This window comes from Melopsittacus undulatus, chromosome 2 (assembly GCF_012275295.1).
Source record: "Melopsittacus undulatus isolate bMelUnd1 chromosome 2, bMelUnd1.mat.Z, whole genome shotgun sequence".
Taxonomy (NCBI): Eukaryota; Metazoa; Chordata; class Aves; order Psittaciformes; family Psittaculidae; genus Melopsittacus; species Melopsittacus undulatus.
The window spans coordinates 65,187,155-65,206,830 of NC_047528.1; the positions used below are offsets into that span (position 1 = coordinate 65,187,155).

Here is a 19,676-nt window from a genome sequence, read left to right on the forward strand (position 1 = left end):
GTGGTTGCTGGGGCCAGACTGCAGGAGAAATCTGAACAGATGCAGGACAGAAGACTCAACATTTACAGATCTATAAAATTCTCTGTATGGTTAATACCCATGCTGATTATACAGTAATTTGGAGATCCAAATCACTTAACAAGTATTAACTACTTAATACAATGCCCCTGAGAGGTATTTAGGTAAAGCTAAGCAAGAATTATTATCTCTGTAGAACTGACAGGGAGATTGAGACTGAGATGTGGCTTGTTTGAAGCCACATGGCAAGTCAGTTACAAAGCCAGGATTAGCACTTGAGTCTTTCACTCGCAGGTGCCATGTTCAAGTCACTAGACTGTGCTGCCCCTGAAGATTAATAAGGATTAATAGGCAAAACAGAGGAGAAAGAACAATGTATGCCAGAAGTATGATAATAAAACTCCAGGGTGAAAAATGAATACTGAGGTGTTGAAAGGCCTGGAGAAATCATGAAATCCAGAAAGAGTTTTACAGTTTCTTAAAAGATGCGGCTCTGACGATAACCAACTCCAAGAGGGGAGGGAAGGAAGACCCTTTCAAGTCTTACAGCCTGTAAATTTTAAATAAATACCAATTGGACAGTGAAAATCACATTCATACATTTATATTGCAAATTTACAGAGAAACACTCGAGCTGCACTTTACAAGTGATTCTAAATCCCTCAGACAGCCACTCTGGAAGGCAATCCTCAAACAAAGCCCCTAGGAGCAGTGAGAAGTACAGAATAATGCAGTGAGAGAAGGCACTTTAGGAATCGTTTATGATAAATTCTCTGACCTGAGCTCCTCAGGCAACTTCTTGTGGCCACAAGACACTCACGGGCATTTAAACAGGGCAAGTCTGTAGATGCGAGAGGGTTTCATTACTTCTGTTTTGAGCCCTCGTGAGAGCACCATTGCAACACTGCAGCTCTACACTCTTCAAGGAGAACACTGAAAACTGAAGAGGTTTTCAAGATGAAGGTGAAGGATGCCTAACACATTTGGAAAACACGCCTTAGGGTGAAAGATATCCACCCAATGAACTGAGACTGTCAGAAGCTGTGCTGGTGACTGGCTGGATCACAGTCTATAAACACCTGCACAGGGAGATGAGCTGAGAGGCTGGAAAGCAGCTCTTTCTCACAGGCAAAGGTATAATTTCCAGCAGAAGAAGGTGCCTATAAACAGAGCTGGACTAAACTCACATCTTAACACGTAAAGTGAAAAATTGTGCTTGTGGTTGGACGGAGCTGGGTTCACCATAAGTGGATTATCCACAAGTTGTGCTCTAGGTCCACAACAGCTCCCAGATCTGAAGCAGGAGAAAAGCTCTGGAGAGTCCCGTGGCCCAAGTTATGGCATGAAGTCAGGTTGTGCCCTTCACAAAATTTTCTTCCTGGCTGCACTAGTTTAGGAATAAATTGCATTTAAGCTAAAGACAAACAAGACCGTAGGAAATTAAAACAGAATCAACACGGAAGATGTATGAAGAGCGAAACGTTAAAGAAGACATATAAAAGTATTTGCTCTGGTCTGGTTCCCAAACGGCAGTATATAGTAATGACACCTTTCCTTAACCCTGGCTTGGAAAAAGTGCATCTACAGCTCACTAACCGCAGTCTGGTACAAGGTGGCATCCAGCAGCATGGGTGGTTGCTAATATGGGAGATGCTGACTTAGGGCATAAATGGCTTACTGCATAGTTCCAAGGCAGCACCTACCACCTGAGGAAAACAAACAAGCTGCTCTGGAAGCAATGCAGTTTACTCACGCACAGGTAGTACATGTTAAACTGTCACCAAAGAAATGGTTCAAATTCTCACCTTGTGCACACCTGTGCCACCTCAGGGAAGTCTCTGGTGTAACTTGTGTAACTCCATACAATTGCTGTAATAGAGCTCTCTCATGCTTAATCCACAGGACAGGAAAAATGGAAAGCAAAATGTCTGAATCTGCCAAGGGTCAATTTATTGGCTTTTATTTGCCAAAGCATGTCATGGTTGAGGTATAGAAAAATGCATCCATAGTCAGCCTGCACTGCCTCCGAGCCACTCTTCCAAGCCCAGCAGAACATTCTTCAGTAGTTCTCAATTGCATCTCAATTGCAATCCAAAAATGCCTGCAAGCCCAGCAGTTTATGAAGCAATTATTTTCCAAACAGATTAAAAAAAAAAAAAGAGGGATTTCTGGGGACACTCTTAGTGCTCCTGTATCTCCAGCTCAATAGCTGCATTCAACCCGTTCTGCTCACTGCTCAGTCCCAATTACAATGAGCTAGCTCGCTGCTCAGTCCCAATTACAATGAAAGTATTTAATTTCCTCTTTGATTTCCCTTCCACAACAGATTGCAACTTGTGACACTTCAAGTAATTTTGGTAGCTCATTTAACACACACTGAAACCTAAATATCTGCTGATTATGTTCCCAGGCTCTGGCTCATTGCAATAAAGAATGGAGAAAGGAGATGCAATCTCTTGAGATTGAGAACCTGACCATGATTACTGCTGGCTGAAAACTTGCTTTGTGCCAGTAGTCTTGGGGTACAGCTAGAATCTTTCATGAATGATTAATGAACTATAGGCAGATCAATGAAATTCTGCCCTAAATGTTTCTGTAACCAACTCAGGTGGGGGTCAAAGAAGTCTAACCAGACGCTATCCTGTAATTTGCAACTCTTGATGTAGTGAAACAGAGTAATTCATCTCATTTACTGTGGCTGGTTTCTCTAGCCCAAGTACTTGAGTCAACTAAGTGATTGCTTTTTTCCCTTTCCTGCTCCCTACTCAGCATTAAAGTTATTATGTGGTGAGTTGGCCTCCAATATCTGTGTTCATCTTGAGGAGAACTTTCCTCCATCAGTAACTCCACTGATTCCATGAACTGAAAATTCAGGATTATACTCATTGCTGGTGAGCACACTCGATAACTTATCAAGAGACTATTAAGCTTCTCATAAAGCCCTTTTTAGTGGTAAGTCTTAGAGATCTTTAAATTCTGTCAGCAATATCAAACTTTAAAATTATTTCTTATCCCATATTTCTATAACCAGTGTAGTCACTTACTTCCAGAAATAATAAAGGCTGTAGAACCATATCCTCATCTTCCTTGGTGGATGATGAGCTGGCCTCAGTAAAGTTGTTAACGATGTAAAATAAAATGCAAATTAAATAGCACAATCAAAACCAAGCTATTAAAAAAATAGTCATGCAGGCAGTATTCATACTAAGTACCACCCTTTTGCTTATGTTGTGACATAGATAACACCAGCATATTAGAAACATAATAAATCACAGAAAGCTGTTTCTATAGCCGAGAGTTTCTCAAACAATAGGTCATGACCCTCCATGGGGATTCATGAATGAGTTTGAACGGGGGCACAAAAAACTGTTAGTGAGAAGCAAGGGCAGATATTTCCCCCGAAGTTGAGCAGCCCCGTCCTCTAGCAGGGGAACAAGCAAGAAGACTGTAATTAGTGGCTGCAAGTATTTATACTTGCTAGGGACCTGCTAACTACCTTTAATTACAGCAGCTCACTTTCTCCCAGAGAGGGGAGCAATATAGGCTAGAATTAAAATTGCCGGATAGTTGCTAACTGTCTTTCATTGCAGGCAATAGATCTGTTTCTCCAGGGAGGAAGAATAAACTTGCAACTGGATCTTATTCCCCCATCATTTGGAAATGGGGCCATTACTAACTCAGGGGGTCACACAAATATGCAGTCAGACATGGCTGTATTTTCAAGCTGTGTAACAAAGAAATCAATAGCCTCATTTACAAAATGTGCAACTATCAAGCCAAGACTGAGGTGCCCCGTGCAAAGGACGTTTATTAAAGAACTTAAAATGAGAGGCTAATTGAAAAAGTATGATCTCACTGAAATGCACTTGTCCATTTCTCTCTGCTGCCCTGCCTGTCATTTGAACCCACTTTCTTGCCCAGAAGGTTTCACCTTTCCAAAGTTGTCTGCAACTGGGTGTACCAGGATGGAAACTGATTGAGACTGCAGTACAACACCACGCGGTTAGCACCTTAAACAAGTCAAGATAAGAGTCCTCTCCTTTTCCCTCCTGTATCTTTTATCTTTCTTAAAATGAGGGATTTGGGGGAAAAACAAGAGTGATACATACCTCATGCCCCCAAGTTGAGGGCTTTTGGTGTCATCAAAGTCCATACTTGCTTTCTTGAGGTCTTCTGTAAGGTCCATATGGCCTGTGGCTACAGAACAGTCTGTTTCCTCCAGCCTTCTGTCTATGGCAGCCACCATGTACCTTGCTCCAGGAGTGCTCTACAGCTCCCCAGAATGAAGTAAGAGTGATGTCAGGTGAAAGTGACCTTGCAGGTGGATACACCCTTACCTCAGCAGCAAAGGTCTTCACTGCACACTGCCCACATGGTCCCATTCCCATTCTCACACCACATCCGGTGGTGTGATAACCTCTCCCTGGGGAAGCAGCTCAGAAGAGGGGTCCAGGTTACAAATTACCTGGGGGGAAAGAGAGAAATAGAGAGAGAAAGAGAGGAAAAGAGAGAGAAAGAGAGAGAAGAAAGGGGGGTGTGTGTGTGTGTGTGTGTGCGTGCTGTGGAGAGGGGAAGGAAGGAAGGAAGGAAGGAAGGAAGGAAGGAAGGAAGGAAGGAAGGAAGGAAGGAAGGAAGGAAGGAAGGAAGGAAGGAAGGAAGGAAGGAAGGAAGGAAGGAAGGAAGGAAGGAAGGAAGGAAGGAAGGAAGGAAGGAAGGAAGGAAGGAAGGAAGGAAGGAAGGAAGGAAGGAAGGAAGGAAGGAAGGAAGGAAGGAAGGAAGGAAGGAAGGAAATAAAAAAGAAGGAAACGTGTTATTTTTCATGTGGATCAGTTTTCCAACCTGTTGCATTGAACAACCACATGAACACTTGTGGTGGCCTGAGCCAAGAGTGGGAAACATTAGAAGTGGCTTTAACAGCACTGCCACGTAGTGGCAGATTGTGAGTGAAAGACTGGCTCTAGATCCTGGTGGGAGAAAAGGCGAGGTGACCTGAATGGTGCCTAAACAACTTGGCCATGTAAAAGGGCTCTCACTATGAGAGGAGGCTCCAGAGTTTTGCAGGCAAAGGCTTAACGTAGCAAAAGCGTCACCATTGAAGCCAGGCAGCTTGAAACTCAAAATGGAAACAGCTTCCCGCTAGTGAGGATCATTAGGCAGGGAGGATATGAATTTGCAGTGGCCCAGGGCATTAAAGAAGACATTTAAGCCATAAGACATTCTTAAACCTAAGGTTTGGGTCTCTGTGGGATGAAATTGTCATAATGAACTCTCCTCCTTGCAGAGGAGAGAGTAAAAATGGTGCCAGCACATTGGACTGAAGAATGACTGCTCCCAATAAATCCTGCCCTGTACCAGTGGCCTGGGTGACATGGATGGCATTTTATCCGAGGACCATGCAAACAGGATGACTTACTGAAGAAAATAAAAAATACCAGACTCCAAATACTATTTTTCTGACACTAAAACCAGCACGTCTGTACCGTGGGCATACTCTTACTGAGCTGCTGGGACTTTCCCAGCCCTTCCAACAGGTTCTCTGCCTGCTGTAGAAGTCACCAATAAGGTAAACCCTTCCTGCAAGCAATGCCACCTTGTCTTCTAACAATCTGGTGTCTGATACATGGCAAATTACTTCTTCCCAGGGAACTCAGGAGACACAAGTCATTCCAGAAAGTTCCCGCTTGAAGCAGAAACTCTTCCCAAAGCATTCCTTCACTCCTGTCAGACCTACAGAGATCCACTCAGGGCATCTTTTCACACCTTTCTGCAAAATGCTCCATAACTACAACCGCAAGTCAGTTCTTAGCAAGCTTTTCTTTGCAGCCTGTCAGCAGCATTTTGACTAGCCAGAAGGGTTACCTCCATGCTCTCTGGTGCTGAGCAGGATGCCTGCAAGCCATGCGGCTTGATCGGGAATAGGGATACAGCCCCCAGCAGCCTGAGAAGCCAGGGAGAATGGTTTCAAAACATTATTTACTGGAAACTGCAAAGGCGAAACTGATGTTTAATTCCCTGCCCTTCCTTGACTCTCTGTATTGCTTATCTTTGTGCCACTTCTGTGCCAGGTGAGACACAGCCTGAACAGATACAGCTGGGAAGGGGATGCTCTGGGCAGCTTCAAATGGAATGGAAGCTTTAGAACAGATTTTCAAGCCATTATGGATTTCATCTTTGCTTAGCAGCTGGTTACTGTGCTGAAGCCATGAATCACACCGCTTGAAGTGATTGAAGGAGGGGAAAGAATAATAATCATAAAGTGGCAAACTAGCTCAGGGATAGGCTTGGGAGCCCTATTAAACTTGAGAGGCTACAATTTCTATTCCCAGACCCGCTGGTTAACACAAGAACAAGCACCATGCTTCCCCACCCCATCCAAAGAGTTGTGCTAGGCATAACCTGAGGAGCAAACCAGCAACAGGTCAATGCTGTACTGTGTAGTCAAAAGTTGCCAGCAGAGTAACATGGCAGCGCTGGTGAAAAGTCTGAAGCAGCTCTGGAAAGCTTTGCAAAATTTGTAATTATAGCTACGGGCTTCATCGCAAAAGGAACCAAAATATGTGATGTTTGTTTCTGTGGAAGAATGGGAGGAGACTAATGGTAAAGGAGAGGGAGTGGGAGTGCGGAAGCGGGGAGACGGGAAGGCAGGGAACCAAACCCTGCTGAGTTTTCAGGGACCCGCAGAAAAAATCCTCTAAATAGAGTAGTTCAGACCTCAAATACCGTGCGGTGCTTTGACAATCTTCTAGTTTATGGTGTACTTAACAAAGTGTTCTTACATTTAGTCGGCTGGAATGTCCATTTGACTATAGACTCTCTGCTACTTTGCTCGTACTTTTAACATTTTGGACACGTGACAAAAATGTGTGTAACGCATTTTTTAAAGTGTTGATTGTGCTCGTAATTTTCAAGTCAGAATATAAAATAAACATCTCTGCCCTTTCTTCCAGCAGGCAGCACAGAGATCTGCTCTCCGCGTTCTATCTGACAGGTACATTTTGTCATTTTTATGAACTATAAATTGCTTTATGAAACGTTGAGCCCTATTTATTGTGGCATATAACTCATAATCGGATTTTGTCCCCAAAGTATCTGTGAACTGGGATGTTAAACATTTTGCATGCTTGGATTTGTCATGCATGTGTAGAGTTTATTACTGCAAAAATCACAGTCTTGTTGTATTTCATACAGAGTATGCAGAATCCCTTGTTGTGATACCAAACGAGAGATAAGAAACTTACTGGAGAGGGCATGAATGATGCAGTAAATTCTGAGCTTTAGAGTTTGCTGAGATATATCTGAGCTCATTTTTCAGCAATAAGTACTTCATTTATTCTGAGATGTTCTCTTTTGACTTTTTCCAAATCCTTTCCCTGGAAATTACTCTTTCTTTGATGAGATCCTCTGTGCGTTTTATGCACAAAAACAATCCCTTTTTTACCCCTAAGTTTTGAGGGATTGGTGTTTTGGAGGAATTTAATTCATTTTTTTCACTTTTTCTAGAACTGTAGCAGTGCTCCAGGCAGATAAGGAGGGGACCAAATCCTTAGACAGTGTTCAGGTTTTACTCAGCTCTTTTTCAAGCAAAATATCCATTAATTTCATTGGGAAGCTTGCCCAAGTGAGGAATTCAGGATTTGGGCCATAGTAAATGTTATGGTTGGGCCCGTAGGTCTGCACAGGTATTTACCTTAAATGACTTTTATGAAAGAGGATTGATTGAAATATAAGGTAGCTTTCTAAGACAGCCCTGATTTCTTTTCCAGTTTTGGGCAAGGGGTGGAGGGGGGTGGGGGAAGGGGGAAGAGCGACTGTACATTTTAGTGCCTGTGAAAAAGGACTAGCAGATTTACATTTATCCACAAATGAGGTACTGTGTCATGCAGGCTGACACAGAGTAAATTTCCCCATGCCTTGTTGGCAGCCCCCTCTGCTCCGTCTGGCCCCCCGCCCCCCGCCTCCCTGGGAATAAGCAGTAATTGACTCTGGAAGCCAGCTCAGGCCAGGATTTCTCCAGAGCAGAGCCTGTCACTTAGGCTGAATTATATGTTGTGCATGGATGAATAACATTTCTCTCTGCTTGGAAGCTAAGACCGCCAAAATTATTGACTTTTCTCCCCCCCTAAGTTTACAAACACTGTTTTGTTTAGAATTTTCTCCCCCCTGAAGGAATAAAATTCCCGAGTGAAATGTATGGGATGTGGGTGAAATCGCTGGCACGGTTGTAGGGCACACAAGTATATGCTGGGACGAATGCAAAATGAAAGAGGTGTCAGAGTCATCATTATGCCCCTCTCCCTGGAGGTGTATGAGCCTGCCCCCCAAGGCAAAGCAGCTTGTGCACTTGATGGGGACAATACCGTGACCAAAGGAAATGTGGGGTGTTTTTTCTCAGCATCCTTCCCCGGGACTGAATGAGGAACATTCCTTCAGAAGTGCCCCTGGAGGTAGTTAATGAGCCCCAAACCCTGCAGTGCACTGTCTCCCCTGGAAAAGAAAAGGGGCAGTGATGGATAGATGCTCCCTAAGTCATCAGGGCTGGTGGGGGAGCTGGGTGCAGGATGCCCTCATCCTCAGGACACAAGGGCTTAAATGCTGCCCATCAAACTTCAGATTCATTATTTATGACCATGTGCTCCCCTCCCTGCCCCTGAAAGCAGGCATGGGGACTGCAGCTTTCTCACCTGCTCTGCAAACCTCCCTTTGGCTGCCAGGGCACCCTCTGGAGGGGTGCTGGGATGGCTGCGGGTGCACCCTGCAGGGCTGCCTCCTGTAACCTTGCTGCAGTGAGCGAATGGGAGGGCAGGGGTCCAAAAACCCACACTGTGATGGCAGCTTCTGTCTAGTCTTGGCTAAAGTGAGGATGCCTGTGATATTGCTGCTCGTTACTTGTGTCCCGGTAGGAACTAAGAGCTCCCAGTCACACACCAGCACTTCCCAGCATCAAGGGAGGTGGCAGCTTAAATAAAGCTCTCAGTAATTTTGTCTTCTTTTTTTTTCAATACTTTCCAGCAGTTCTTGTCACAATTTTTGCTTTCAGATTCTGTTGAAAAGGTAAGTTAGCTAAACTGAAAGAGGGAGAGAAAAATAAAAGAGGTTTTAAACCTGTAGCCATTGACTTCTTTAGTGTATTACACTCAGTCTTGTTTTCAGGATGACACAGTAACCCCCAGCAGATTTATGTGCAAACACAAAGATTAGTGACCCAGAAGCTTGACTGAAACAGCTTTTTTGCTTCCAGAAGAGGGGTTGCTCTGCACATGCACAGACTATTTTGTCAGGAAAGATGCACTGGCCCCATTAGGTTTTCATTTTCTCCTGAAAAACCCTCGGTGTTTGTACAGCCCAGCTTGGTTTTAATTTTATTGTGCTCTTCAGCAAAGTGGTCTAACTGTACAGATTGCTCAGTTTCTGGGACAAAGAAGAGCAAGAACTTAACTCATATACCTTAATGATATAGTGCTAGCATACCTTCAATTGACTCTCACAGCTGCTGCCTGAATAGCTTTCAAATGAAGAAAAATGTCTATAACTAAAATATTCAGTGTGTTCTGTTGTTATTTAACAGTAAGCGGTGTGGTTAAGTCAGGTCTTAAACCTGCTTAATCCCACTGAGCTAAATAGATTTTATTATTGACTCCCATGGTCCCAGAACTCTGACCTTAAGGCTAAAAAAGCTAATTTTTTGCAGTCTGTTCCACTAACCCAGAAGCATTTGCTTGCTGGATACATTTGCAATGGAGAATGTCCAGCTGTAAATTACAGCTGTTTGTAATCATACCCAAACACAACACTCATTATTATTCTTTTGTTCTTTTTAGGCTGAAAAGCCCACCATGAGGGAGACCGCACAGTACTTAATCCACACATTAAATTTACTTGCAGCTCATATTCATGTGCAAGATAAGATTTTCCATGAAATAAAGATTTACAGTGGTCCTAGGGCACTTTTAGTTCCCTAGCTGCTTTTATTTCTCTGTGCTGTAGTGTAGGCTAAGTGGGTCTGCTGAGGAGTTTTGACCGTTTAGAGGAAAGCGTTGTACCACCACTGAATTTCCTCTCTCGTTGTAATGGGGGAAAGAGAGCTCATTCACTGCAGTGCTTGGGTGGTACTTAAGAAACAAGCTTAATTCACTATTGTGATCTAGTCTCCTTTCTGTGTACTTCTACTGGAAGATGCAGGCAGACCCTGCTAAACTCTGCCCATATGAACCTCAGTGAAGGTGTGTAGGGCAGGGGCAGAGCTGAACCCACTCAGCCCCACAGCTGTACAGCTGTGCTGGCAAGCCTGCCCATCCCAGCTGATGAATCCTGTAAAGATTTCAACTCGCTAGCTTACCCTCACCACCTGGAGAATATATACGTGTCATCCAGACCTGAACTTTAAGTGCAGGCTATGATAAAGCTGTTTGATTTACCACCTTGTGCTGTCGGTAGAGAAGGTGTCTCAACAGTAACATCCATTTGGCAGTTGTCCTGGGTTCAGCTGTAACAGTAATTTTTCTCTTTCTTAGTAGCTGGTGCAGTGCTATGTTTTTGACTTTAGTCTCAGAACAGTGCTGATAACACTCCTGATGGCTTTAGTTGTTGCTAAGTACTGCTTGCCCCAATCAAGGACTTTTCAGTTTCTCATGCTCTGCTGGTGAGGAGGGCACAAGAAGCCAGGAGGAAGCAGAGAGAGGACACCAGACCCAAACTAACCAGAGGTATTCCATACCACAGCACGTCATGCCCAGGATGTAGAACTGGGGGCAGTTACCCAGAAGGGCTAGATCACTGCTCGGTTGGGCTGGGTATCAGTCAGCGGGTGGTGAGCAGTTGTATTCTCTTCCCTTATTTCCATTATTATTATTATTATTATTATTATTATTATTATTATTATTATTGGTGGTAGCAGCAGTGGTTTGTGTTATACCTTAGTTACTGGACTGTTCTTATCTCAACCTGTGGGAGTTACATTCTTCTGATTCTCCTCCGCATCCCTCTGGGGGTGGTCAGTGAAAGAGCACCTGCATGGTTCTGAGTTACTGTCTGGACTTAAACCACAACAGCAGTGTAGACAAGCTCTCTTTGTGACAGTTGGTGAGCTACACAGCCTGTCTCAGCTTCAGTCCACCCTCCTGTTCGGAAGAAGGGGTAGTACTTTTCATTTCCATGTAACCAGGCCTTGTCTGTGCATGTCTGATAACTGTTAGGGCATCAAAATACAGTTTGTGCCAGGCATGAGCTATTTTACCCTCATGGAACTGGACAGTTGCACTCAAGATCCTAAAGGTCAAAGGAATTTTCCCCTTGTCCACTGAAGTGGTGATAAGACTGTGGAGCTGAGTGGCAGTTCATGAGAAGCAGTGGAACCCCACGTCTGTGGGGATAGAGATGTTTGCAAGCAGAGGTGCTGCTGCACCACTCCTCATGGATGCATGCCCACACTTAGCACTGAGCTGCAAGGAAAATCAAACAGAAAAGGTTGGCCTGGGACAATCCAGTGCCTTTCCCTGATATTGTCATAAGGCACAGGTTCAATATTTAGTCCAATGGGATCTGTAGGATGGCTCTTCTTCTTCAGACAAAGTCACATTGAGATACACCGTTTGAGTTAGGAGGCCTGAGGAGGGACTGACTGTAAAGTATTAAGACAACAATAAGAGGCAATTTAGACTTTTAATAGATCGCTTAAAGCAGGGAAGGCAGCTGTCCAAGCAGCCTTAAAACTTTCAGTGGACAGAGCCAAAGATTTCTGGTTCTCAAGTATCTGCTTGAGCTGAGATTAAGTGAAGCCATTAAACTTGTGATACCCTAAAGTAAGTAAATAGTACAGTGGCAGCTAGCAAAAATGCTTTCTGTCACTCACACACTTATGTTTGTGTTGGACTGATCTTTTCGATAACATCGCCTTTTACACCGTGAGAGTCCTGCACATGAGAAGCTACGTGGTCAGCTTATCAGCAGAGTGACTCAGCTGGCTGGCTGGCTGGAAAGGCTTCATGTGACAGGTCTGTGTAATCAGTGACAGCCGAGGGGAAGCCTTGGCTTGGCACAGCTGATCTGGGTCCCAGCAGAGAATGACGGAACTGAGATCATGGTATCCACGGGAGTCAAAAGGTTGGCTGGGGAAGAGTATACATGCATGGTGTTCCCTTCCACAGAAACAAGCACACAGCTCTCACAGCGTTAGCACATTGCTTAAACTTCCTGGATTATCTCTGAGAGGAAAAAGAGAATACCTCCAACAGGGGATATGGATTTATCAATTGCACCTTACATGAAAGCTTGGCAGCTGGGCAATGCTGGTGTCCCACAGTTGCAGCCCTCCCACATGGTACTGCTGCTGGAAATGGTCTAGGGTTTCTCAGCCCTCCTAGTTACAGAACTTGAAGGAGGAAGAGTAATGATATGTATTGTATATAGGATACTATTTCCGTTATTGGAGACTGTTGTGAATTAGCAAAACGAAGAGCTGTGTAGAAGGCTTGGAGTGAAAAGGAATATATATCTCTGTAAAACTGGGACTCCACTTTATTTAATTTGTGAGCAAGATCTGTAGCTCTCATTTGTTTGCTGTTGGATGTTTTCCTGTTCCTTGGCTGTTGCTAGTGTTTGTTTAGAACTGTTCTGCCATAGCACTGGAGACACAATTTGGATGTGTTCAATGCAGAGTGAGGAGGTGGAGCAGAGCCGTCCTTTGGAATTGTAACAATTTTGAGCCCTAGCTAGTGATACTAAATACTGAAATTCCTTTGGTGTTTAGTGAAAGTAAAAGAAAACTTATCATGTATTTTTTCTTCAAGGAAGTAACAGCCAAACGTTTCTCACCTCACTATGGGCAACCCCACGCATTCTCAATTGATCCCCAAAGATATCTGTGGGGAGGTGATCGATTCTAGTTCCCAGAAACATTTGCATTTTGAAAAATATCAATCTGCTAAAAGAGAGGTCTGATTAGTATTTTCTCATGTATCTTCTTTGGCTTGCTAGGTCTTTTAAGAATCAGTGTGTGGATAATTGCGGAATTAATGTGGAGGGGAAAAGAGACAAGGTGCAGGTCTGTGGTCTTTCATACATTTGTAAGGAGAAAACAGGTCCCATTGCTGGCTGGCAGCATGAAGAATATGCAAAGTGCTATTCGGAAGAAGAGTGTATATGTGTGCAGCATATGAAGTGCCTCAGCATATGATTAACCTCACTGGGTATGTAGTAAATAGTAGATAACTGTGATCAAAAAAGTATTCATGTGATTCATCAAACTGAGCAACTGTGCATTTTGCAGTGAAGCAGGAGGTCAATCCTGAAATCTAGGGCAAGTAAAGCAATAGGAAATTGCAGGGACTAAGAAGTTAATCATACCGTTGGACTGCTTCCATCTGGTTTTGAAAGACAGAGTCAGTACAGTGCTAGTGAGGACGCTTCACGGCACCAGATCAGGAATTAATTTTTTCAGCAAATCTTCAGCTATCATTTGCGGTAACACAGGCTTATAAAAATGTAATTTAATTCCTCAAGAATAAATCACGTAGGACAAGAAGTGTGAGAGAGTTTTTTAATGTGTGCATCTGAGGGGAGGTGGGGAAAGAGTGAGTTTGGAAGAAACAGTGAAAATCCAAGAGGAAACAAACATAAATGATATGAAACCTGGAAGGCATAAATGGCCATCCAGTTAAATTGTGCAGGTAATTGTCTTTGAAAAATCAGTTTGCAGGTGGGAAACTTCTAAGTTTTTATGATCCTTGGAGGCATAATCTTGTTTAACATGTCTGTCCATCTTCATCAGCATGGGTCAGAGGAGCACTGACTTAAAGTATTGTTGAATTGATCTCTGAACACCACTCCCATATATCATGAGTACATAGCTATGGGCAGTGAATTTGTCAATGAGTTCTGTTTTCCTTATTATTTATATTACTTGTGATATTTCAGTGAGACTTGAACATTCTGCTCCCTTTGGGCAATGACAGTGCCTCTAGGCAATGAACATGTTTGTTGTAAGACAGGGAATTTTAACCTTGATAGCAACTCTAGTAGCTAAAACCTGCTTTATTGGAAGAAGTAGGAGGACAGTTAGTTGGTAACATCATGCTTTTCTTATTTCATCAGTGGGATAAGAGAATAGGGACACCTATACTATGAATGATGTATTGTGCTAGTTTTAGTGCTATGCTTCAAAAACTAAATGCTATAAATACGTTTGTATCTATTTCCTGGCAGGCTGATGAAAGAGAGCTCAGGTTTACCCAGCACCAATAGCAGGAAACCAGGGATCCCACAAACCACCACACTTTCATTATCACCTTATTTTAAGGAAAGCTGAAAATTCATAGCAAGCAGCAATACTTCAGCCTGCTCCAGTTACATGGTGTTAGGTTGGGACTTTTGACCCTTATGTGTTTGTGAATCGTGTCGTAGCTGTAGCTCAGGGAGTCTCCAGAGCCGGAGCAGCAACAGAAAGGAGAATTTTCAGTTCCCTTTCAGTGAGGCAGTAGTCCATGCAGCAGATGGAAGGAGATTCCCCCCTCCAAGCTTTAATCTCTCAGTAATCAGCCAGGCACAACAGGGTTTTCTGGCATCAGCTCTGTGGATGACATGCTCACCCCAGTTGTTTTTGCCTGCCTTCTTGCAAAGGTGGTTTAGAAAACACAGCTGAGCTTCTGGGTTTGCTTTTGTCACTGGTAAGGCTGTCTGCCTTCTGCCTTCTATATTTCTTAATTTGAGTTTCAGCAGTATTTTCTCCTTGCACTTTGTTTTGTTCTGACCCTGATAACAATAAAGGTAAGGGCAGTCCTGGTTTGCTCAGGGGAGAGCAGGCATATTCTGCAGGAGGCCAGTCTCATGAAAGAGCTGTGCTTGCACCCAGGGTGGGCTGCTCATCTTGGTGAGCCCTCAATGGGGACAACACACAGTCTGTTTCTTGTCTGGCCCTTTGAGGGGTGAAGAGGACACTACATAGAAGCAGAACCGTGGCCAGCTTCTTTGCAGGTACGAAAAAAAGGTGAGTGTGTACAAAGAAAGAGGTGCCCTGCGATTTCCCCATGGAGATTAGTGCATGGCTGAATCGAGCCTGAGATGCTCCTGTGAGGAGATCACATTGTCATGATCTTAGATATGTTGCTCACCCATGCAGTCCCATCCAGATGTCTCCTCTTTTTCACAGCTGTCTAAATTTTTATGTAGGTTTTAAGTTTTTATCCTTTCCGCTCCTCTTGGAGAAGAGCTGGATTTATTCTGCCATGGAGGAAGGACTCACACTGTTCTGGGTTACTTGCATCTCAGTGAAAGAAAATGTGTGATCTTTGAACAGCCTGGGTTTCCTCCCAGAGTAAAAACTGGAACATTTGTGAAATCTGACAGAGCTCTTAGGGTGGAAGAGCAGTTTCCCACTTATCTATTTCACATCCACTAGTGTGAAGGTACAGCAGCAGTCCAGTAGGGTCCTACAGCCTGGTGTGACCCACCAAATCTCATACAGATGCTTTACCTCGAAAAATATCACAACTGAAAGGTTTTAGACATGTTTGGTAGTACCTCTAGAGAAGTCGCTGGCTAAGGAAACCTTGGGAAGGACTCTCATCCAGAACTTTCTGAGACAAGGATCAGATTCACAAAGCTATTTTTGTCTCCTCCCAGACTCCTTTGGCAATGCTGTCATCTTCCTTATAAGAAAGAACCAGTGCATGCTGGCTGATACATGCAGGTCATCTCATGGCTACTCATGATTTTGTATCTAAGTCTCCTGAGGACCACCAGCTGTACTGTAAAGTCTGTGAAGGGGATACTCTTCCAGAGTCCTATTACAGACCACCATCAGTCTTACTCTCAGAATCCTTGGGATCCTAGGGGTTGCAAAATTCTCATCCCATTCAAGGAGCTGTTTTTTAACTTCCTCCTGTAAAACAAGCAAAAAATCACCCAAACAAAACCTCCTTTCTTTCTGTGCAGTGCACTGAAATCTAGATACACATTTGGAGAATTTCTATGCCCTGCAGAGCTTCCAAAGTAGGGACTTGAACCTGCATTCCTAATATACCCAGAAGCCAAATTAAAATTATTGGGAGTTTTTGGTTAGCAAGGAATGTTATACCTAGCTGTAGGTCTTGAGCTGGTTAGAGAGGAATACTTCTTCCATGCATGTGAAAAGTCTTTCATGCAGACATCGGGAGAAGGAGTTATGTTTATACACTTTTCAGCCAATGCTGACAAACTGGCTTTGCATGCAAACCTTCTGGTTTACCCAAGCAGTTTGTGGCAGCAGGGAGCATTTTTTCACGGTAAATCTGAAAAGCAAATAGAAAAACGACAAGGTTCTGGTTTAGCTTCATTGAGAGATGTTTTTCTGCATGAAATAAAACCTTAAATTGCATAATTGTTTTTAACAGTCTGAGTCCCACAGTAGTTCTCTTTGTGGGTCATCAATGGCTCTGATAGTGCACACTAGCAACGATTCTTCACTGATTTTGGTGACATTTTCCCAGTTTTCAAGCACTGTGGGTTTGACCTCAACACTTTGGAAATATTTGCAGCTTTTAAAAATCACCTATCTGTGCTTCCAAACATTGCACAAGTGAATTATTTTAAAGGGAAGGACTCATCAGATAGTTCAGACACCAGGATTCAGTTACGGTTCCACTTCAACTCAGCCTATCTACCAGCTCCCTTGATCCCCTAGCTGACAACCCGATGAGTAGGACTGCAAAGGAAGGTGCTCAGGCTCCTGAACTATTGGAGCTTTTTTGATGCAAACCAAGTCTCCAAAATCTCAAATGGTTCATTTTCCAAAGCTGTGAGATTTTTCGCTCTGTCAGCATTTTCAGGAGGTCTGTCTGGTGACATTTTCTCTACAACTTATCAGAACAAATGCTTTCTGCTTTATTGTTCATTATTATTGCTTTCTTTTGGGGTTCTGGTTTACTGAGAAAATTCAGAATTTGAGAGCTTTGTTCTAAACTGGAATGACGTAAAATTCCAAAATCCTCCCCAGAATGGGAGACCTTCCCTCTCTCAAGGACTCTATTTATAGTAAGCTGGCCTTTTTGCTGTCAGAGAGGGGGGCAGATCATATTATGACTGTGTGCTCTCATGTGTTTTTAACTTAGATGAAAAATTAGGTCTGGATTGAAACTAGGTGTAAAGAGTCTAAGTTCAGTCATTACATTTTTATAACCTGAGAATGACATAACTTTAAAAGGCAGAAATAAATAGAAATTACTTAAATCAAATTAGGTATTTTTCCATGGGGTGTGATTTAAATGTGACACACGCTATCTTTAATATAATCTGCAATCTTTTGGCATTTGGGCAAAATAAAGAAAATCATTTCTTTTAAAGGTAGGCAGTTTATGCCTAATGAAATTTACTTTGGATACCAGTGTGTCTTTTTATTAGATCACTGTAAAGGTTTTACAGGTCTTTTTCATTCTTGTCTCAGGCACAAAACTTTTCTTGTTATTGGGGGGCTTCTTCATACAGAAGAAAATAGGCCCTTCTCTGTGGAAATCTAGCAGCCAAATAATTCACAAGTAGCCGTTACTTACTATTGACTGGCACAATCAAGCATAACTGCTCTAAATGAACAAACAAGTTTGTCAAATAGAAGAATGGGGAAGCAGGGTTAAAGAATCCCATGATTCTGAATTACACAACAGATAAAAGTCACTCCAGAAAAGTCATAGAGACCTGCCAAGTAAATTTCTTCCTTTGCAGTCACCCTTTAAGACACTTTAATATGCTTTTGCAAGGATCTGCTCTGGCCCTGGCATCACACAAACCAGGGGAGGTCTGTGTTGCTTCATACCCAGGCTGCTAGTGGTGCAGGCATTGGTGAGGGGCAGCTAAAGCCTGATTCCCAACAGCTCTATGGGACTTTGCTTCCCATTCCCATCTTCCTTTTCTTTATTCCTACAGCCCATTTAGAGAGAAAAGTGGAAACAGAAACTCTCAGAAACAGGCATCTCTCCCCACTCAGCCCTAGAGCTCCATGATTTTGGCTCTCCAAGTTTTCCAGGGGAACCTTGCCCCAGAGCCTCTGCTGCTGGCTCTCCAGCTTCACCTCACAGAACCTTAATGTCTTGACTGACCCATCTGCCCTTTCCCCATGCTTCAAAACCACCCTGAGCCTACTGGGGTGCCTGAAGCCATTCCCAGGACCCCCATCTTTCAGCTTCCTCCAGCTGCCCCATCTCAGGGCATGCAGCAGGAGGCAAGTCCCACTGGAAGCCGTGCTGCCATGCAGTTTTATAATCGAAGCCTGGCAGAGGCTACCCCAGCATCAACCACTGCTGAAATGTTGGTGTGGCCCCCATCATTGGAAGGGATCAATCGCTCTTCCTGCTGTGCTGGAGAAACGGGGGTGGCAGGGGGCCAGCACATTGTCCAGTTTAGCAGCCGCATCAGTGTATGCCTTTTGCCAACATGTGGTGGGACATATCTCAGCTGGGTAGCTGTGGGGGGCCACCAATGCCACCCACCCAGCACGGGCTGCCCCTCAGCTGCTGGCCCCACAGCCAGACATGGGGCATTTCTGCCTGCACCTTGAGTCTTCCCCATTCAGTTCCCCGCAATAGCCATCATTCTTCCTTGCAAATAATGCCCTCAAATACTGATTTCCTGAAGCCACTTCTTTTAAGGTCACGGTGTCCCTTTTTCTACAACTTAATAAGCTTGATACCAACCATGGGGAGCGAGAGTGGGTTTGTAAATATTTGAATCTTCAGTATTATTCCTTTGATAGCAGACACTAAGACAATATTTCCCACATTAAAAGGGCTCTTGGGGAAGGTTTAGGAACTCTGGCCAGGCAAAAATAGTTGCCTGGAGGAAGAGGAAAAACCTTGGAGAATTACCAGACTCTTTTTTTAAATTTTGAGACAAATGGACTTTTCAAACTTTGCCCTGAAAAGAGATCTGGTCATGACCTACTATAAATCTCATATGGCCATTTAAAACCTCACAGTGTTCTGGTTAAACAGCATTGCACCAGACAAAACCTCCAGGGCATGGGGACATTGCTGCGGTTTTTCCCTTTCAAGCCTCTATATTGTCCCCATAACATATTGCCAATGTTCACAGGACCAAATGAGACTGTGGCCTTTCTTTAATGTACTCAGAGCTCTTGCGTCGAAAGCCTGTGAGGTCAACAGGAAAACATGGAATGAAATCTCAGTCGAGTGTCGGTCTTTCCCAGGCTTCCTGGCAATTTCCAACTTCTCGCTCTATTGTTTTCATTTAATAAGATAGAGCTTGTCCCCCACTCAATAAAAAAAAATAGCTAAAAGAGCTAAGACTGTGAAAATGAGCAGTTTTGTAAAAGCCTGGCAGATCTGGCAGATTCCCACTCTGCTGAACCTAATAACAAGCACACTCATTTTTCCAGTTGGAAACTTTTCCATGTAACCCCTCTCATGCAAACACCTCCCAGGACTTGTGAGAATACAAAAAAAGTATTAGGCTTCTGATGTGAAATCTGTAGCCTACAGTTTTGAAATAGGGATGTTGAAAGGTGGAGCTCTCGAAGAACCTAATTTGGGGCTCCTCCAGCTGTCAAATCATCTGCTTTCCTTCTCCTCCTCCTCCTATGGGAGGGATTCACAGCACAGCACCTCTCTCTGTTAAAGCTGAAGAAGAAAGCAACAACTGCAAAGTCATTTAGGGGCCAAACCAGAGAACTGTTTGGG

General features: G+C 43.6%; 1 protein-coding gene across 1 annotated transcript in view; it reads left to right on the top strand.

Annotated features, from left to right (window-relative positions):
- The window catches only part of AFF3 (ALF transcription elongation factor 3), a 321,016-nt gene that overhangs the window by 236,412 nt on the left and 64,928 nt on the right, over positions 1–19,676 (top strand). The window contains exon 9 of the mRNA XM_034074643.1: positions 6,966–7,006. Coding sequence (XP_033930534.1) covers positions 6,966–7,006 — 41 coding nt within the window. The remainder of the gene's footprint in view (positions 1–6,965; positions 7,007–19,676) is intronic.